At 43.4% G+C, this 18,637-nt stretch overlaps 1 protein-coding gene across 1 annotated transcript in view; it reads left to right on the top strand.

Annotated features, from left to right (window-relative positions):
* The window catches only part of trip11 (thyroid hormone receptor interactor 11), a 100,912-nt gene extending 87,058 nt beyond the window's left edge, over window positions 1-13,854 (top strand). The window contains exons 20-21 of the mRNA XM_067991979.1: window positions 2,583-2,730; window positions 6,966-13,854. Of these exons, the coding sequence (XP_067848080.1) occupies window positions 2,583-2,730; window positions 6,966-7,186 (369 nt within the window). The 3' untranslated portion in view covers window positions 7,187-13,854. The remainder of the gene's footprint in view (window positions 1-2,582; window positions 2,731-6,965) is intronic.
* Window positions 13,855-18,637: the final 4,783 nt, after the last annotated feature.

The raw sequence follows: 18,637 nt of genomic DNA on the forward strand, positions 1-18,637 counted from the left end.
AGCCCCAGTCCGAGGAACCACCCACCTACCCTGCACAACCCCTCAGACCAACACCTGCCAGATGGGTGGTGCATGGACACCCTCGGAGGACGAACAGCATGACCAGCCCCAGCAGCCTCGCAGTCCACGCGGTCCGCCGCAGAGATGTGGAGCCCCCCAACACGGTGTTGTTGCACGCCCACCTGCATAGCAGGAGGGAGGGCTACCGCAGAGAGAGACGCATCGCAGAGGGCACTACCCTCGCCACATGGTCCACAGACCGAGGCGAAGCTCCCCGGACCTCTCCGAGCAGCAGTGCACACGGAGGCGCAGATTCGCTCGACATGTAGTCGTGGAGATCTGCAGGCTCTTTCATGCCGAGCTGCTCCTGGCTGGCCCCAGCACCAAGTGCTTACCTGTCGCTGCCAAAGTCACCACTGCCCTCCACAACTTCTCCTCCGCATCCTTCCAGGGTGCAGCCGGCTACACCGCCGATGTCTCTCAGTGGTCTGCGCGGAAGAGCCCTGCAAATACACCTGCACCTACTCTGCAGTAACACGATGGGTGGCATCAGTGATGGGTCCTCATAGTGATACCCAGGAGCGGGCATTATTGGACACAACAGACAGGATGCGCGGAGACATGGCAGTGGTGGTGCCAATATAATGTGTGCTGTTTGTAGCTCTGAAATTCAATATAGGTAATACCCATGGCAAACCCTCCGACACCCTTGTGCACCCCCTTCATGCTCACGAAACATTTGCCTTACGCTGCCGACTGCACATATGTGATGCATGCCCTGTGGCTGCAGCACAGGTGGTGGCAGGTTGAGTGAGGCTGGCCGTGAGAGAGATGCACGTGAGGGTGAGTATGGGATAGAGCCATGAGATTGTATGAGGATTGGGTTGCGTGTTAGTGGCAGGATGAGTACTGGCGAGGTGAGTAGGTGGAGGTAAGATGAGGATGGGGTTTGAGTGGGTATGAGGGGTGATGTGACAGAGTAGTGTTGGCGGTGCCAAAGGAGATGTGGGGTTGGGGCAGTGTTGTGGCAGATGGAGTGTAGGGGAAAGACTTCGTGTTCTCACTGTGGCTGACCTACTGAGGTCATTGCAGCGCCTCCTGCACTGTATGCAGGTGGGCGATATGTTGGTTGCGCAGGTGACCCCCTCTGCCACCTCGAGCCAGGCCTTGGTGGCAGAGGCTGGCCGCTTCCTCCCGCCCGCCGGGTGGAAGATCTCTGTCTTCGCCCTCCTCCTCATCCCATCTGATGATACCTGGGGTGAGGCATCATTAAACTGGGAGCAGCCTTTCCCCTGGGCTGCTCCATGCTGAAATTTGTTCCATTGGTTGCAGCATCTGTCAGTGGAGGACTGCCCCTTTAACTAGAGAGCCTCCAGCTGACAGATCGTACTGCGCATGCGCAGCCCGCCCGACGCGCAGACCAGCAGCGTGGACCCCGGAGGAGCAGGTAATTGATTCCTATTAGTGTGTTGCCTGCTACGATCGCGCGGGCAACCCACTAATTTCACCGAGCGTGTTGGCCACGCTCCCGAAACCCAACCCGCCGGAAACCCGCAGGCCTGGTAACATCGAGCCCATTATGTTTACATCAGGTTTCATAGTATATGTGGATCAAGATGCTCCATTCAACTGATTCGTGGGAACATTCACACTGAAGGATTAACAATTTTAAAAGTCATCACAAGTTTGTGCAATGCATTATTTTCTGGTATTCAAAAGTAAAGTTATAGTGTCAGCCATGGCTCAGTGACGGCACTGTTGCCATCTGAGTCAGAAGATTGTGGGTTCAAGTCCCACTCCAGAGACTTGAGCCCAAAATCCAGGCTGACACTCTAGTGCAGTACTGAAGGGGTGCTGCACTGTTTGAGGTGTCCTATTTGGATAAGACGTTAGACCGAGGCCCTGTCTGCCCTCACAGGTGGATGTAAGAGATCCCATGGCACTATTTCGAAGAAGAGCAGGGCTGTTCTCTCGTGTCCTGCCAATATTTGTCCTTCAACCAACATCACTAAAAACAGATTATTATTCTGGTCATTATCACATTGCTGTTGACCAACAGTCTGGTCGAAAGGATGGATTTTGAGAGGGTTCTTAAAGGCAGAGAGAGATGTGGAGGAGTTTCGGGAGGGAATTCAAGAAAGTAAGACGAAGGCAAAATTCCCTCAATTACAAGTAAAGAAAGAACTTGAATTTATCTGGTGCCTTTCTTGGAATCGCAATGTCTGCTCTCTATTGTTGTATAGGTATCAGAGTCAATCCTGAAGTTTAAAGAGGGATTAATTCATCAGGAAGAAAAGTATTAAGCAATACAGGAAAAGAACAAAAATGGGATTGGAGTAGATAGCTCAGACACAGAGCTAACACAGGCATGGTGGGCCAAATGGCCTCCTGCTCTACCAAAATCTCTGTTTTCTGTGATTGTCGTGCATGTCCCTCCATTACTAATCTAAGTAAATCTTGAGGTGTGTGAACAGGTTAAAAATTCATTCATTCAGATCAGCATGGTGTGCTTTATTGGTGGTGTTATTGACATTGATGAAACAGAATATTGTACCAGGCACCTCTACATTTTTCCCTTGCAGTCTTTCTCAGAAATGTTTGTGAAGTTCCTGGAAATAGAATCTCGACCTTCCCTTCCTCCTCCAAAGCTGCCAGTTTACGATATGCACTCACTTGGACCCACATCTGAAAGCAGCAAGCCAGCCAGTAGCTTTCCTGGTCATACCGCAGGTACAGTATTTATAGTTTTACAATCCATATTTCTTCTTCCATTAATATTAAAACATATAGGGATACAGATACATAAATCACTAAAAGTAGCGACACAGGTTAATAAGGCCATGAGAAAAGCAAACAAAGCACCGGGGTTCATTTCTAGAAGGATTGAAAAGCAGAGAAGTTATGTTAAACTTGTACTGAACCTCGATTAGACCATGCTTGAAGTCGTGTGCAAAGTTCTGGTCTCCATATTATAAAAAGGATATAAAGGCACTGGAGAAGGTGCAAAAAAGATTTACAAGGATGATACCAGAACTGAGAGGTGATACCTATCAGGAAAGGCTGGACAGGCTGGGGCTCTTTTCCCTAGAAAAGAGAAGGCTGAGGGGTGACCTAGTAGAGGTTTTTAAAATGATGAAGGGGTTTGATGGGATGGACATAAGGAAGATGGTAGTGGTTGTTGGAGGCCAATCATCTCAGTCCCAGGACATTGCTGCAGGAGTTCCACAGGGCTGTGTCTTGGGCCCAACCATCTTCAGCGGCTTCATAAATGACCTCCCTTCCATCATAAGGTCAGAAATGGGGATGTTCGCCGATGATTGCACAGTGTTCAGCTCCTTTCGCAACCCCTCAGATAATGAAGCAGTCCATGCCCGCACGCAGCAAGACCTGGACTACATCCAGGCTTGGGCTGATAAGTGGCAAGTAATATTTGTGCCAGACAAGTGCCAAGCAATGACCATCTCCAACAAGAGAGAGTCTAACCACCTCACTCTGACATTCAATGGCATTACCATCGCCGAATCCCCCACCATCAACATCCTGGGGGTCACCATTGACCAGAAACATTACTGGACCAGCCACATAAATACTCTGGCTACAAAAGCAGGTCAGAGACTGGGTATTCTGCGGCGAGTGACTCACCTCCTGACTCCCCAAAGCCTTTCCACCATCTATAAGGCTCAAGTCAGGAGTGTGATGGAATACTCTCCACTTGCCTATTTTTTTATTCGTTTATGGGATGTGGGCGTCGCTGGCGAGGCCAGCATTTATTGCCCATCCCTAATTGCCCTCGAGAAGGTGGTGGTGAGCCGCCCTTCTTGAACCACTGCAGTCCGTGTGGTGAAGGTTCTCCCACAGTGCTGTTAGGAAGGGGGTTCCAGGATTTTGACCCAGCGACGATGAAGGAACGGCGATATATTTCCAAGGTCGGGATGGTGTGTGACTTGGAGGGGAACGTGCAGGTGGTGGTGTTCCCATGTGCCTGCTGCCCTTGTCCATCTAGGTGGTAGAAGTCGCGGGTCTGGGAGGTGCTGTCGAAGAAGCCTTGGAAAGTTGCTGCAGTGCATCCTGTGGATGGTACACACTGCAGCCACGTTGCACCGTTGGTGAAGGGAGTGAATGTTTAGAGTGGTGGATGGGGTGCCAATCAAGCGGGCTGCTTTGTCCTGGATGGTGTCGAGCTTCTTGAGTGTTGTTGGAGCTGCACTCATCCAGGCAACTGGAGAGAATTCCATCACACTCCTGACTTGTGCCTTGTAGATGGTGGAAAGGCTTTGAGAAGTCAGGAGGTGAATCACTCGCTGCAGAATACCCAGCCTCTGAACTGCTCTTGTAGCCACAGTATTTGTGGCTGGTCCAGTTAAGTTTCTGGTCCATGGTGACCCCCAGGATGTGGATGGTGGGGGATTCGGCGATGGTAATGCATTGAATGTCAAGGGGAGGTGGTTAGACTCTCTCATGTTGGAGATGGTCATTGCCTGGCACTTGTCTGGCGCAAATATTACGTCACTTATCAGCCCAAGCCTGGATGTTGTCCAGGTCTTGCTGCGTGCGGGCATGGACTGCTTCATTATCTGAGGGGTTGCGAATGGAACCGAACACTGTGCAATCATCAGCGAACATCCCCATTTCTGACCTTATGATGGAGGGAAGGTCATTGATGAAGCAGCTGAAGATGGTTGGGCCTAGGACACTGCCTTGAGGAACTCCTGCAGCAATGACCTGGGGCTGAGATGATTGGCCTCCAACAACCACTACCATCTTCCTTTGTGCTCGGTATGACTCCAGCCACTGGAGAGTTTTCCCCCTGATTCCCATTAACTTCAATTTTACTAGGGCTCCTTGGTGCCACACTCGGTCAAATTCTGCCTTGATGTCAAGGGCAGTCACTCTCACCTCACCTCTGGAATTCAGCTCTTTTGTCCGTGTTTGGGCCAAGGCTGTAATGAGGTCTTGAGCCGAGTGGTCCTGGCGGAACCCAAACTGAGCATCGGTGCGCAGGTTATTGGTGAGCAACTGCCGCTTGATAGCACTGTCGATGACACCTTCCATCACTTTGCTGGTGATTGGGAGTAGACTGATGGGGCGGTAATTGGCTGGATTGGATTTGTCCTGCTTTTTGTGGCCAGGACCTGGACAATTTTCCACATTGTCGGGTAGATGCCAGTGTTGTAGCTGTACTGGAATCAGTTTGGCTCGAGGTGCGGCTAGTTCTGGAGCACAATGAGCCTAGATGAGTGCAGCTGCAACAACACTCAAAGCTCGACGCCATCCAGGACAAAGCAGCCTGCTTGATTGGCACCCCATCCACCACCCTAAATATTCACTCCCATTCACCGGTGCACCGTGGCTGCAGTGTGTACCATCTACAGGATACATTGCAGTAACTCGCCAAGGCTTCTTCGACAGCACCTCCCAAACCCGCAGCAGGCACATGGGAACAACACCACCTGCACATTCCCCTCCGAGTCACACACCATCCCGACTTGGAAATATATTGCCATTCCTTCATTGTCGCTGGGTCAAAATCCTGGAACTCCCTACCTAACAGCACTGTGAGAGCACCTTCACCACGCAGACTGCAGCAGTTCAAGAAGGCGGCTCACCACCATCTTCTCAAAGGCAATTAGGGATGGGCAATAAATGCTGGCCTTGCTAGCGATGCCCACATCCCATAAACGAATAAAAAAAAATGTTTCCACTTGTGGGGGGAGACCAAAACTAGTGGCCATAAATATAAAATAGTCACCAATAAATCCAATAGGGAATTCGGAAGGAGCTTCTTTACCGATAGAGTGGTAAGAATATGGAATTTGCTACCACAAGGAGTAGTTGAGGTGACCAGCATAGATACATGTAAGGGGAAGCTAGATAAACACATGAGGGAGAAAAGAATAGAAGGATTTGCTGATAGGATTAGGTGAAGAGGGATGAAAGGAGGCTCGTGTGGAACATAAACGACAGCATGGAGCAGTTGGGCTGAATGGCCTTTTTCTGTGCTGTAAATTCTATGTAAAGCAGTGGCATTCTGAAGCAGGCCTTTTAATTTCACCAAAGTTCATTATAGCAGGGATATATACTTGAAACCGAAAAATTTGAAGGGTTATGGGGAAAGAGGAGGGGAGTGGAACTAATGATAGCTCTTTCAAAGAGCTGGCACAGGCACGATGGGTTTGAATGGCCTCCTTCTATGATTCTGTGATTTATTATGCTAACTCTTGAATTCCTCCTTTATTCAGTTAGCTATTTATGAGAAGAAAGTGATTTGCTGTGTGAACATAAATCAAAATACATTTTTATTGTGCCCTTGCATCACAGAAGGTTACTGAAGAGTAATTATTTTTAGTTTTATCTGTTTGGATGATGTCAACTGATTAGAACAAAGGCTATTTCTTGCTGATCTCTGTGTTTAATTGCCAAGCGGAAAGTTTTAAAACAAGCCCTGGGGGGCTTCCTCTCGTGGTGCTGGGTGTCAGCCGCTTTGTTATCCTGGCCAGTCTGCAGGTTGCATTGACTGGAGTTGTGCTGCTTTGCAGCCCAGAGTTTGGTGGTCGTATAGAGTTATTTGAAGTGGTTGAAAACCAGTGCTGTAGAATATTTATGTTCATATTACCGCATTCCCAAATTATTGAACACCAGCAGCCAGATACACGGTACACCTTTGTAAATCATTTCTCTGTTCAGTATCTGATTTCATTGTCATAGTAAAAAATTAATAACTCACTACCACAAGGAGTAATTGAGGCGACTAGCATAGATGTATTTAAGGGGAAGCTAGATAAACACAAGGGAGAAATGAATAGAAGGATATGCTGATGGGGTTAGGTGAAGTAGGGTGAGAGGAGGTTTGTGTGGAGCATAAACACCAGCATAGACCTATTGGGCCGAATGGCCTGTTTCTGTGCTGTACATTTTATGTAATTCTATGTAATATCATGAATAATGCTGTTTAATTTTACTCGCAGGTGCAACAGGGGCAGGTCCAGTGAAAAAATCTGAATTCAATCCTTTCTTGGCTCCGCGATCTGCCGCTGTCCCCCTCATCACGTCAGCAGTCTCTAGTGCTGCTGGGTCCGCGCATCTCCTCATGAAACCAATCTCCAGTGCCCTACCCACCTTCACGCCTCTACCGGTGTCTCCAGATTCCAGTGCTGGGGCAGTACTTAAAGACCTCCTCAAACAATAAAAGAACTGGAGCAACCCACTACAGCACTTTAAAGTGAAAATGACACTATCGACGACTCGAGCACAAAGAGGCCTTCTGCAGTGTACGCAAAGTCTCCCAAGCGTTATTTACATATTGTAAATGTGCTTCTTTCAGTTAGACAAGCTAAACCTACAAAGGTTGCAAGAATGCTGGCCCACAATCCACTTGGGGAAGGATTGACCCAAGATGTCGAACACTTCCCATCTTTTCCAAAAAATAATGAGTACTTGTACTAAGCACACGAGGTGAACGTTAATACTGATCGTAGGTACTGGATATCTGACACTTTACCAAGATCTGTGGTGTTAGGTAATTACGTTTTAAAAGAAATTTACAGATGCTGCTGAGTTTCAGTATCCCATGGGATTTATATAGTTGCAAGCTGTACGCAGTAATGGATTTCCATACACCCTCCCTTGGAAAAATAAAGTCTCTTTAGTAGAGTTCCAAAGAAATCGAATTGCAGTGTTGCTTACTTGAACCTACTGTAACTGGACTGCCTCTTGCAGGTTATTGTACTATTGTGTGTGGTATCTGCAATGGTAGCGAAAGGTTTCTTATACTCTTACTGCGTTTAATTATATGACCGTGATAGCACCAGTGGTTGACAAGCTTTGCTAGGGTTCATTCTCCTGCATTTGGAGAGTGAAATGAAGTGATCCTGCGTCCCTACCTGCCCCAGAAGGATCGAGAGATTTGGTGGTGTAGCCCCTTAATTAAAAAATGAATCTGCTTAACAATCCTGAATCTGAATATAAATGAAAACGTTGGTTTAATGCGGGAGGCTTTGCTCTGCCTGTTGCGAGTGGATGAATTCCATATAAAATCATTGCAAATGTCCCATGATTCTAAAAACAAAGGCCTGTAACCCATTTGCACTACTTCTTTTAGTTTTGAACCATCAGGGCTTTGCGAATTTGGCTGCAAGATGCTTGTTTGAAGCTTGAAATGAATATGTTCTTACTGGATGGTGGATTAACCTCAGCCCAACATGTACCCTGGATGTTTTTTTTTGTTTGATAAGTGGATTTGCTTTTGGTATTTCCACTGGCTTGACGGGAACCCCCTGAAGCACAACAGACTTGCAGTCGGATACCAGAGGTGTCAGAGATTTTACTGAACACTAAAATTGGAATAAATAACTCAAGCAGATACTATAGCTACAAGGTAAAAGGTAGCAATCTTTCAATCGTGCCTGCAGAGTATAATCTGAGTGTATCTAATGTATTTGATGCTCGTTAGTGCCAAGAGATCTGTAATTTGTGTGCAGAAGGCTTTAGTTTGGTGGTCTGATGACCTACCACATTTTGTATCATATTTCTGTTGGAATTGTTTGTTTGATTCTGGACCTCGGACTGTTGAGTTACTCCGGGCCTTTCTGTTGTACATTATTCAAGTTGTATCTCGCTGCATCAGTGAGAGAGTGATAACAGCAGTCCCCAGCCTACAACAAAACTCTTTGTATAAATTGTTCGTCTTTTCCACAACTTGTGTTCCCTCTGACATATGTCTACTGATTTATAAGGTGCAACCATTATAGCTGATGCAAAATGTTGGCAATCGGTGTGTAATATTGTGGTTAGCCTAAACATCGACATCTCTTGGATATATTAAAATTCATTATAGTAAATTGTCTAATTTTGTCAAAAATAGTCAGGTTCTTTATTAAAATGATTTGGAGTTTCTGTGCATGTCTCAAAATGCAAACAGTCATCAAAATATAGGAACAGAAGTAGGCCATTCAGCCCCTTGTGCTTGTTCCGCCATTTAATTAGATCATGGCTGATCTGTATCTTAACTCCATCTACTCGCCTTTGTTGCATAACCCTTAATATCTTGCCTAACAAAAATCTAATAATCTCAGTTTTGAAATAATGTAAGAGAAATTAATCCTCAGCATTGGTGTTTGGCATTTTTTCTGTAATTTGCCCTAAAAGTAATCAAATTCCAGCAATGTCGTTCAGTTAATTAGCATTAGAAGAGACTCTGATTTGAGAATGGACATTACTTCTCAGACTAAAATGAAGGTGTAAACTTTCTGAAGATCAATTGTTTATCGTTAGAGTAGTAGTTTACAAACTCAAATCTACCTTAGATTGTGCAGCATCTCCAAAGCTCATTTGTGACCCTAATAATGCAAACTAATTTTATTTTCCTGGGTGAGATTCTAATTTTCTTCTCTCCCTTCCTTTCCTGAAAGTGATGGCTTGTTTTTGAGTACCATTCCACAGATGTGGAGAGCTCTCCGTTACCTCAGCCAAGTGGCTGGCTGTTCACTTGCCAGCAGCACCACCACTCACCCGATGCTGTCCACACATTCTACCTGGGGTGAGAATCCTGGCTGGGTTTGCAGAGTGGATTTTTAAACCAAATCTGTGCAGGTGACTAGTATTATTAGCCCCCTAAAATTTACACTACTATTTTTTTTTCTTTATTATTAGTCACTTAATTACCCTCCAAACAAATCTTGAAGGTAATAGAGAGCAAAACAGAAGCATTGAATTTGAAAATTATTCTTTCAGAAATGTAGTACAATAGTTAAGGTGCGAATACAACCACCCAGAGGTGATGTGGTGGGTTGCCTTTCTGTAGAAAACCTATCTGTTTGTTGATGAGGTGTCAGCGTGGATCAGTGGTAGCACTCTTGCCTCTGAGTCAGAAGATTGTGGGTTTAAGCCCCATTCCAGACACTTGAACACATAATCTAGGCAGATACTTCAATATAATACCAAATCTCTCAGGTAAACGTAGAAGATCCCATGGCACTATTCGAAATAGAGCAGGGAAGTTCTCCTGGCGCCCTGGCCATTATTTATCCCTCAATCAACATCCCTTTAAAAATAAAACTGATTATCTGGTAATTTATCTCATTGCTGTTTATGGGACCATGCTGTGCACAAATTGGCTGCTGCATTTCCCTACATTACAACAGTGACTACAATTCAAAAAAGTACCTCATTGGCTGTAAAATGCTTTGGGACATCCAGAGATCATGAAAGGTGCTTTATAAATTAAAGTTCTTTCATTTATCTGTGGAGAATATTGGATATACCATAGCCATTGCTGAGCCTGTAAACTTGAACTCTCAAATCTGTAATGGTGAAATACTCAACCATTTGACCTACCAGGGACTCCTTTTTAATTTTTGACATTGTGCTGCACTCTTGTTGAATATATGATGGTAAGCATGCAGGGCATTGAGACACTGTTCTATGTTTTCACCTGGTGGCAGCATCAAATGCATCTAATTCAAGTGTAGCCTGGGACATGTTCAGAATAAAACTACGTCTCAACAATGAAACTTAATCTTAATTTCAGAAGAGCAGTTATATCATGTGACATGTTTCCCACGCCAACCATTCTTATAGCTTCTCTAAGACTGCCAGGTAAGTGCCACTGATTTCGTTTCACCTTACCCATTGAAAAGCATTGCGTCTCATCTTGACAGCTGACAGAAGTAAAGTGTGCAGATAGATGGAGAGTATATTCACATATATCTGGGAGGCAGGAGAAGTTAGATTAAAGATAGCTTGTCAAAAATGTGAATGAATATCATCCTTTCACCAGTTGGACCTACATTTGAAACCAGTGCTAACTCTTGGGATGAAAGTTGTGCCTCTCTATTGACTGAGTGAATCCAGTTTCATATGCATGAGTTCGTAGCACAAAAATGACCCTAATTTACTACGAAATGCCTGTTTCATTCAAAGAATAGCTGGTGGTTTAAGGAAACTAAAATGTCAGTTACAGTGGCTGGTTTGCTGAAGTTGGGATTAAAGCACGTTGGGCAGAATTAAAATAGCTTTCGAAAGTATAACTAAACTCTCCAGACAATATGGTGAAGTGAGTGGGGCCGGGCTGGACCTGTGTTCAAATAATAGACTGGGATGCATGAGCTTGAATCGAGTGTATTTACACACGCTGTGCTGTTGTTAAGCCTCCCATGAAACTGTTTTCAATGGAAATTAGGTTCTATTAAAAGTCTAGTCTTGATTTTCAAAAGATCTTAAATGTGTTTATTCCTGTACTTGCAATATTTAAAACTAAAGAAAAATGGCCGATTTGTCTACTGCAGTTCAAGTAGTCCTGAATTTTATGAAATGCAGATGGATTCAGCTTTCCTGTAAAAATGCCTAATAAGATTTATGTAATGGTTCAGTGGATAAATGCACTAAGTAGTGTGGTGCTGAGGTTCACAGACCAGAAGGGTCCCAGATTTAATCTCTGCTGGGCAGCAGTGGGTAGCTACAATTGGCCACAATGTCTCTGAGCTAGGAAGTGGGAGAATGAACCAAGGATCCTCACTCCCGACTGCTTGTCAGTGGCCCTTAGTGAAAGTGTGCATGTATGGGTATTGGTGGGGACAGGATTGGGCTTGGCTACGAATCCCCCCACCCCCCCCCCCCCACCCCCCCCCCACCACCAGCTCTGACACAGGAAGAACGTTCACGTGAATGAGACACTGGAAGGGTACCGGGGTGTGTAGAGTTCTGCCCAAGGATGAGATGCTGCCTTAAAAGAGAAGAGGGGGTCAGTCAGAGAGTGGAGCCTTTTTAATGTACATTTTTGATTTTTTGTTTTGGACTCAGCATTAAAGTGAATGTTGCACTCAATTTTCTTTACACCCCTGTGTACCGCTTTCCTCCTCTGTCTTGCTCAGTTTTTTTCTCAAAAGTAAACATAGCCTTGCAATTTCTTTGAACATGTTTGCAGTACGTGTCATTCTGTCAGTAATGGGCTGTTTTGATTGTCCCTGAAAATTGTACCTTACTGCTGAATTGTGCTTCCAGCAAATTAGAAAATGATTCATTATTTTGTCCCTTTTTGTATAAAAAGGAATTTGTGGGACATCTACTTTTCAAATTGTTTATAAAACATATATTTACTGCTCAACTGTTGGGATATATTTAATATTGTTAAAATGTTTGATATGTTGATCCCATTCAAACTTTCTCGCACACAATCATTCTATTAAAGTTGACACGTCAGGTTTTATAACCATAAGATCACCTCAGTAGAAGGTCTGAGTAGCTGGTGCCCTCTGCTCACGTGGAAAGAGTGCATGTCAAGGTGGCTAGTGTGAAAAGTCCAAAGAAATGTGTACAATACCGTTAATACAGTGTTGCAGTTGCTGTGGGCATTTAGTGGGGCCTATGGTGAGCCCATCATGTAATCATTATGTGCAAGATGAAGGCCGAGCTGTGAAACTTATGATTGCCGTAGAATAAAAAGACAAGGATTGCATGGTACAGGATGCTGGAGCACTCCTCCTACCATTGCAGTTCGGGTTGAATCCAGTTTGAATGTCTCCAATCTCAGACAGCTTGTTGGGCAGTCTCTGTTCAATTTCTACAAGCTACACATTCGCGGCACAAAAGAGTTCATAATTTGATACCTTGCTTCTGCATCTTGCTCCCAGAAAAGCTCATTAACTGTTTCCTACAGAGAGAAATTTGTAGGACAGCAACATTTTCAAAGTTTAAAAAAAGGTTCATTGTTTGACCCTTCTGTATATTTAAAAAAAAATTGTGGGACAGCTACTTTTTTTAATTGAGTGATAAACATACTTTATAAACAATCAAAAGTTGTTTAGCACTCAGCCATTAAGGCATATATTGTACTTGTAACAACTGTTTAGTTTTGTTAAAATGATTAAATGATGTGTTGATTCCATTAGCGCTTCCTCACCAGAAAAGCATTTGCATCTGTTCAAATGAAACTAAGCCAGTATGTCAGTGAGATCACCTCAGTAGAAAAGTCTAGCAACAACCCAACCCAAAATGACAAGTTTCCATTATGATATGGCAAAGTGCTAGAAATTAACATTTCTGACTTTATTAGATTGTTAATAAATGATCAAAGTCCATATGGGGTCAATACTTCTTCATGGAGTAACCTTCTGTTTCAGTGCACATTGTTGGGGCTTGAAGGAGGAGTAGGAAAGAGCCTGATAGGAGCTCTGTCCAGTATCAGACCTGTCTTCAGGTTGGCCTGGAGTACTTTGATGCTCACAGTTAGTGTAAAGACAGAACTTTTCCATTTCCCGAAACACATACCTCACCTCGATGAGCACAAAAATTCACTTAAATGTTAATTTGTGTTTCTGCAGTGCTGACCATTTTTAACATGCAAGCTCCCACATTTTGACCAGCTTATATGCAGTATTCGATCTTAAAATTCAATGCTTTATAAAGGCTTAAACCTTATACTTGAAAAAAAATCTTTTGCTCCGGGGACAGAACATATTATTTCTTTATAGGTTCATCATTATGCAATGATAACATAATGTGATGGAACATGAGAAACATTGACTTATCTTGAGTGTTATAAGTGCATTAATCACAAGATTGAATTGTTGGAAGTTCACTGATATTGTATAGTGCTAACATGGGCATTCACAGTTGGGGATTGCAGGAAATGGGCCTAGTTGTTTTAAATATGTAAAATGACGTTTTTACAAAACTGCCATTTTTATTGTTTTGTTCGCTGTTTGACTATGTCTCCGTGTATGGTGCCATGGGCTGTTTCTGATGTTAATTGTGATTTTGGGGTGATGCATAAATTTGTTCTTATTGGAACCTGAAGCAACTGATGTTGCCATCCTATGAAGAATGTACATAAAGCATTAAATATAAATTTGCATCGTATTGCCGAATCTGCCTCTGTTTCTGAATAATTTGATGCTGACAATATTTTTGTATAGAGCTGGAAAATTGCTACAGGTTCAGCATAAACTGACGAGCCTGGAATGGTACAATAATGACATTTCAATTATTTTGCAAATACAACATTGGGAACTTTTAAAAAAAATAAATGTTTGCTTTCTACCTTTTGTAGGCCTCTCGCTGGAAAACAAAAATAAGATTAGAAAAGACTTATATTGCCTGTCCAAGATTCTTAACTAGTTATTTTAAAAGCCTCTGATGGTGACAGCTTTTATCCTATTTAGGAGCTGGACAAGGACCACTATGATCCATCTGGTCAGTCTGAACATTTTTGAAAAAGACTATATTTAGGAGAAAAGGAATGTACAAGACTGAAAGACCAGAGTGATCCATCTGCAGTTCATAGAATGGTTATGGCATGGAAGAAGGCCATTTGGCCCATCGAGCCCGTGCCGGCTCTTTGTAAGAGCAATCCAGTTAGTCCCATTCCCCCACTCTCCCGTAGCCCTGCAAGTTTTATCCCTTCAATTATTTATCCAATTCCATTTTGAAAGCCATGATTGAATCTACTTCCACCACTCTTTTAGGCAGCGCATTCCAGATCATAACTACTCACTGGGTAAAAAGGTTTTTCCTCATGTCGCCTTTGGTTCTTTTGCCAATCACCTTAAATCTGTGTCCTCCGGTTCTCGACCCTTCTGCCAATGGGAACAGTTTCTCTTTATTTACTTTATCTAAACCGGTCACGATTTTGAACACTTCTATCAAATCTCCTCTCAACCTTCTCTGCTCCAAAGAGAACAACTGCAGCTTCTCCAGTCTAATCCACATAACTGAATTCCCTCACCCCTGGAACCATTCTAGTAAATCTTTTCTGCACACTCTCTAAGGCCTTTACATCCTTCCTAAAGAATTGGACACAATACTCCAGCTGTGGACGAACCAGTGTTTTATAAAGGTTCAACATAACTTCCTTGCTTTTGTACTCTATGCCTCTTTTAACTGCTTTCTCAACCTGTTCTGCCACCTTCAATGATTTGTGCACAAATATCCCCAGGTCTCTCTGTTCCTGCACCTCCTTTAGAATTGTACCATTTAGTTTATATTGCCTCTTCTCATTCTTCCTGCCAAAATGTATCACTTCGCACTTCTCTGCATTAAATTTCATCTGCCACATGCCTGCCCATTTCACCAGCCTGTCTGTGTCCTCTTGAAGTCTATTACTAGCCTCCTCACTGTTTCCTACACTTTCAAGTTTTGTGTCATCTGCAAATTTTGAAATTGTGCCCTGTACACCCAAGTCCAAGTCATTAATATATATCAAGAAAAGCAGTGGTCCTAGACCCGACCCCTGGGGAACACCACTGTACACCTTCCTCCAGTCCAAAAAACAACTGTTCACCACTACTCTCCTGTCACCTAGCCAATTTTGTATCCATGCTGCCCCTTTTATTCCATGGGCTTCAATTTTGCTGACAAGTCTATTATGTGGCACTTTATCAAACACCTTTAGGAAGTGCAAATACACAACGCCAACCGCATTGCCCTCATCAACCCTCTCTGTTACCTCATCAAAAAACTCAATCAAGTTAGTTAAACACAATTTGCCTTTAACAAATCCGAGCTGGCTTTCCCTTATTAATCCACACTTGTCTAAGTGACTATTAATTTTGTCCTGTTTCTAAAAGCTTCTCCACCATGAGGTTAAACTGACTGGCCTATAGTTGCTGGGTTTATCCTTACACCCTTTTTTGAACAAGGGTGTAACATTTGCAATTCTCCAGTCCTCTGGCACCCCCTATCTAAGGAGGATTGGGAGATTATGGCCAGCACCTCTGCAATTTCCACCCATACTTCCCTCAGCAACCTAGGATGCATCTCATCTGGACCGGGTGACTTATCTACTTTAAGTACAGCTAGCCTGTCTAGTACCTCCCCTTTATTAATTTTTAGCCCCTCCAGTATCTTAAGTACCTCCTCTTTTACTGTGACTTTGGCAGCATCTTCCTTGGTAAAGACAGATGCAAAGTACTCATTTAGTACTGTTGAGTCTGAAAGTTTAAAGAAAAGCCTACTTCATGTAGGTGTGTAGGGATGTGAGGTGCAGCCAGTTGGATAGTCTCTTTTAACATCTATACCAGAGTCATGATCACTGGTATAGAAAATAATTGCATGTGTAACTAAACCCTCCTACAAAAGAACTGATACAGCCTCTTGCCATTATATTCTGTGTGTCAGAGTTCCTCTATAGAGTACAGAATAAATGCTTTTAACATTCTCAAATAGACTTGCCTTGCAATGTATTATAATGTAAGATATCGGGAGTGTTTTAGTAAACTAATTTACCTCGAGAATCTTGGTAAACTACATTCCAGTGAGACTATTTTTTGCTAAATAGTCTGTATTCTGAACGCTGTTTTGCATCTGTGCACAGATGGTCCTGAGCATAAACAGTAAGTTGTAACTTTTGGAGTGTAGTGCTTGTGGAATGCCTTTAAGAAAATGTTCTTTTGTGCATATGAAATGCAAGAAGTAGATGCACTGAAGACATGAAAAATACTTATGGGGAGTTGGATTGTTTCAGGGAAACAATGGTAGTATTTTATTGATCTGGTATTTTATTGAGGTGTTCTGAAGTTATGAAGTATTGATAATAAATGATTCCTTTAAATAACACAATAACTCCACTTCATTCTTCATCTTTGAGAAACTGATGTTGAGCCTTCACTTTTTTCCTTCAGCACTTACTCTTTATAGTTAATATGGATCCACCAAGAACGCCGTATTCCAAGCCCTGGCCTATATTTTACACCTTCGGCCACACTGCCTTGCTGTGACTTTTTCCCATGATAGTTGACTATACTGAGCTATTGTAAACAATTTTACAACACCAAGTTATAGTCCAGCAATTTTATTTTAAATTCACAAGCTTTCGGAGGCTTCCTCCTTCGTCAGGTGAACGATGTGAAAATGAAAACCTCGAAATGAAATCGCATTTATAATTCACAGAACAATGCTTGGTGAGTACAGACAGTTTTTTCAACTGCCCGTTGCCCGAGGTTTTCATTTTCACATCGTTCACCTGACGAAGGAGGAAGCCTCCGAAAGCTTGTGAATTTAAAATAAAATTGCTGGACTATAACTTGGTGTTGTAAAATTGTTTACAATTGTCAACCCCAGTCCATCACCGGCATCTCCACATACTGAGCTAGGTGACGAGATGTTATCACTTTAAATCATTTGTAATTTTTCCTTCAATTCTAATACATCTTCGTTACAATCTGGCAATCTTTCCAGCTTATCCCATAGGAGTCCATCAACTCTCCCAGACACAAACTTTTTCCATTGAGGGACTATTCCTGATTAAAGTCTACAAAACACAGGCACAGATTTTTTCCATACATTCAGCACCTTATGAAACCATAGAATACTGAGGGTAGATGTAGGGAAGTGGTGTCAACTGGTCCTTGAAACTGAAGTGAAGCACCAAGATCAGATGGGATGCATCAAAGAAAGTTTGATGAAATGGGGGAAATACAGAGTTCTGTAACAATATTTTTTTCCAGCTCCTGGATACGTGGAGGGCATCAAGCTGGACAGTCACTATTGATGAACATAATTTAATAGGACAAAGTCAGCATAGCTTTACGAAGGGGAAGTCATGTCTGACAAATTTGCTTGAGTTCTTTGAGGACATAACGTACAGGGTGGATAAAGGGGAACCAGTGGACGTAGTGTATTTAAACTTCCAGAAGGCATTCGACAAGGTGCCACATAAAAGATTATTGCTCAAGATAAAGAATCACTGGATTGGGGGTAATATTCTGGCATGGGTGGAGGATTGGTTATCTAACAGGAAGCAGAGAGTTGGGATAAATGGTACATTCTCGGACTGGCAACCAGTAGCCAGTGGTGTTCCGCAGGGGTCAGTGCTGGGTCCCCAACTCTTTACAATCTATATTAACGATTTGGAGGAGGGGACCGAGTGTAACATATCAAAGTTTGCAGATGATACAAAGATGGGAGGGAAAATGGAGAGTGAGGAGGACATAAGAAACCTACAAGGGGATATAGACAGGCTGGGTGAGTGGGTGGAGATTTGGCAGATGCAATACAATATTGGAAAATGTGAGGTTATGCACTTTGGCAGGAAAAATCGGAGAGCAAGTTATTATCTTGATGGTGAGAAACTGGAAAGTACTGCAGTACAAAGGGATCTGGGGGTCCTTGTGCAAGAAAATCAAAAGGTTAGTATGCAGGTGCAGCAGGTGATCAAGAAGGCCAACGGAATGTTGGCTTTTATTGCTAGGGGGATAGAATATAAAAACAGGGAGGTATTGCTGCAGTTATATAAGGTATTGGTGAGACTGCACCTGGAATACTGCATACAGTTTTGGTGTCCATACTTAAGAAAAGACATACTTGCTCTCGAGGCAGTACAAAGAAGGTTCACTCGGTTAATCCCGGGGATGAGGGGGCGGACATATGAGGAGAGGTTGAGTAGATTGGGACTCTACTCATTGGAGTTCAGAAGAATGAGAGGCGATCTTATTGAAACATATAAGATTGTGAAGGGGCTTGATCGGGTCGTTGCGGTGAGGATGTTCCCAAGGATGGGTGAAACTAGAACGAGGGGGCATAATCTTAGAATAAGGGGCTGCTCTTTCAAAACTGAGATGAGGAGAAACTTCTTCACTCAGAGGGTAGTAGGTCTGTGGAATTTGATGCCCCAGGAAGCTGTGGAAGCTACATCATTAAATAAATT

Source organism: Heptranchias perlo, chromosome 10, assembly GCF_035084215.1.
Source record: "Heptranchias perlo isolate sHepPer1 chromosome 10, sHepPer1.hap1, whole genome shotgun sequence".
NCBI classification, from domain to species: Eukaryota; Metazoa; Chordata; class Chondrichthyes; order Hexanchiformes; family Hexanchidae; genus Heptranchias; species Heptranchias perlo.